The sequence below is a fragment of the Cyprinodon variegatus genome, unplaced genomic scaffold, assembly GCF_000732505.1.
Source record: "Cyprinodon variegatus isolate N-32 unplaced genomic scaffold, C_variegatus-1.0 Scaffold332, whole genome shotgun sequence".
Classification (NCBI taxonomy): domain Eukaryota; kingdom Metazoa; phylum Chordata; class Actinopteri; order Cyprinodontiformes; family Cyprinodontidae; genus Cyprinodon; species Cyprinodon variegatus.
Window position 1 is genome coordinate 1,088 of NW_015150785.1, and position 3,189 is coordinate 4,276.

At 33.8% G+C, this 3,189-nt stretch overlaps 1 protein-coding gene across 1 annotated transcript in view; it reads right to left on the reverse strand.

Annotated features, from left to right (window-relative positions):
- Window positions 1–719: 719 nt before the first annotated feature.
- The window catches only part of LOC107091311 (ATPase inhibitor B, mitochondrial-like), a 5,744-nt gene continuing 3,274 nt past the window's right edge, over window positions 720–3,189 (reverse strand). The window contains exons 3-4 of the mRNA XM_015385155.1: window positions 1,138–1,287; window positions 720–1,007 (exon numbers count right to left, since the gene is read on the reverse strand). Of these exons, the coding sequence (XP_015240641.1) occupies window positions 866–1,007; window positions 1,138–1,287 (292 nt within the window). The 3' untranslated portion in view covers window positions 720–865. The remainder of the gene's footprint in view (window positions 1,008–1,137; window positions 1,288–3,189) is intronic.

The window sequence follows — 3,189 nt, forward strand, 5'->3', positions numbered from 1 at the left end:
AAAAAAAAAATCTTATAATGAGATAGTATCTCATTATATTGAGTTAATATCTCATTATAATAAGATTTTTTTTTTTTTTTTTTTTTACAGAGTGGCGGAAAAAGGCTTCCATAATTTTCCGCCACTCTGTATAAAAAAAAAAAAAAAAAAAAATCTTATTATAATGAGATATTAACTCAATATAATGAGATACTATCTCATTATAAGATTTTTTTTTTTTTGGAGTGGCAGCAACGGGCTTCCATAGCAGCCTTTATTTGCATAACTGATTAAGGATAATGTCAGGAAAATATAACTTTGAGGTTATAACCTTGCACTTATTGAACCAGCGGTGTAATAAATTCATTACTGTTTTTTATACCAGGTTTTTAAAGAAATTTCTTTAAAATTATCTACTTACTGCATTTTCAGTGATTTTTATATCCACCCTAAAACAAATCTCAACACTTCAGCAAATTGAAATCCTCTCTTCCAAACCACGGCGGTGAACTCCCTACACTAAAGCTCTGCCAGAGTCTGAATGCTGAAATAAAAACAGTAAAAAGCCTTAGATGTTTTAAACCTTCAGTGCCATGCACATTTTTTATTCATTGAAACAAAATTTAAGGCTGACGTTCACATGTTTTAACCGTAGGTCTTTTGATGGCAGTGTGAAAAGCACAACGATGATGTGTGGAATTGTAGAATTGCAACCACAGCAAACCATAGAAACACACCAATAGATGAGAAAATTTAATAACTTTCAATCATTTACAGAAAATCTTCCACACATTCAGATCCTTCCTGGTAAATGCATGCAGCAACAGGTGCGTCAAATAAAGGCGTTTTTGGACGGCGAGTGAAAATAAGCTTTTTTTTGTTCCACTCAGTCGTCGTGCTTCAGCTTCCTGATCTTTCCCTTGTGGCGGTCGATCTCCCGCTGCAGGCGTTCGATCTCCTTCTTGTGGTGATCAATTTCTTCCAGGTGGTGCTGCCTCAGTGCATTCAGCTGCTCCTGCTCTTTTCGCCTAATATGTCATTGCATGGGGTAACGGGTTCACACACACAATATGATGGTTAAAAAGGAGAGGAGAAAAGCAACAATTAGACTTTTTAATAGTTAATTTATTACGCTGTTGGTATGAATATTAAACATACTTGAAATACATCTCCTCCTCGGCGGCTTGCTTCTTCCCCATGGATCCACCTGCCTCTCTGATGGAGCCTCCGCCTCCTCCACCTTTTCCTGCACCTTTACCCAGCTCCCCCAACTGCAGAAAAGAATAAAAACATGAAAGAATCAAGAGTCTTCATGCACATTTTTCCCAGTATACCGGCTAAAAAAATGCACATTTAATGACCAAACATCAGTTAAAACACTTGTATGGAAAAAGGAACAGAAATTTAGCCTCTATAGGATTCCATGAAAAACCTTTATTTATTTTTATTTTTTTATTGTTTTCATATATTATGCTGTAAGAATTTGAATAGTCCCAAACGATGCCTGTATTCAGTTCAGTTCATAACTACAGCCCCGATTCATAAAACACGCCATCTAGAGACCCTTTAAACAGGAAACTGAATCCTAATATACAGACAGATAGGTTAAAAGTGGACTAGTGGTTAGGGCATTGGGCTTCCCAGAGTTCAAGCCCCACTACCACAGCCTGCACTCTGGGTCCCTGAGCAAGACCCTTAACCTAACTCAATATAGTGAGATGGTAACTCGTTATGAGATACTATCTCAATATTATGAGATAGTTACTCATTATAATGAGATTGTTACTCGTTATTACGAGATAGTATTTCAATAAAATGAGATACTATCTCATAATATTGAGATAGTATCTCATAATATTGAGATAGTATCTCATTATATTGAGATAGTATCTCGTTATAATGAGATACTATCTCGTTATATTGAGATACTATCTCATAATATTGAGATACTATCTCATAATATTGAGATAGTTACTCGTTATAATGAGATAGTTACTCGTTATAATGAGATAGTTACTCGTTATAATGAGATAGTTACTCGTTATAATGAGATAGTTACTCGTTATAATGAGATGCTATCTCGTTATATTGAGATGCTATCTCATAATATTGAGATAGTATCTCATAATATTGAGATAGTATCTCGTTATATTGAGATAGTATCTCGTTATATTGAGATAGTATCTCGTTATATTGAGATAGTATCTCGTTATATTGAGATAGTTACTCGTTATAATGAGATAGTTACTCGTTATAATGAGATGCTATCTCGTTATATTGAGATGCTATCTCTTATATTGAGATGCTATCTCATAATATTGAGATAGTATCTTATTATAATGAGCAGCTCCCTGCTCCCCAAAGGGGAGGGGTTAAATGCAGAGGGTGAATTTCGTTGCTTTGTACTTGTGACAGTGGAATGACAATAAAAGTTCTGTTCTTCTAGAATTTGTTTATCTGTTAAAAATCCAGTTGATTGCATCTAGTCTTTGAAAATTATCTCTATTATTCACTCTTTTTGCTGAATAGGATTTATTTCTCATCAGAATTAGGATGTAGCTCTTGCATTGGTTAATCAAAGCCATCTTTAGAGTTAAGAAGATAAATATATTCAAATGGAAAATCATAAGAAGCATTTTATACTTCCCAGTAACTGTACTTCATCCGTTACAAGTCTTTTTTTCTTTTACGCTAATATTTTAAATCAATAAACTGTTCAATATTTAAATAACAGTGATTAACCACATCTTTGGAAGGCTATATTCTGACAACATTGAGGAGAAAGAATCAACAAATCGTGCTGCGTTCTCTTTAGAGAACCAGACTGAGCTAATATCTCTAAAGAAATGAAGGGGTAAAGTTTCACAGTGCTAAATATTTATCTAAGGGTGCGTCTGTGAGACGCTCAGGAAGATTTTCTCTGCAAGCTTTAGTTGCATTTTGACCGGTCTAGTCAAAGCCCAAATTTAAATCCAAACTTTAAACATGTCATTGGAAGTCAAAAACCTTTAAGTAAGGCAGACAAGTCCACAAGGTTGAGTGGGAAAAATTTCCTCCACAAAAACAAAAAATGAAATTTAAAATTAAATTCAATCACCGAAATAAGCAATTCAAATGATTAAAACACAGAATCAAAGTAATAGGGCAGAAAAAAAACAAATATAACTGACCTAATTCAATTCAGTATATATATATATATATATATATATA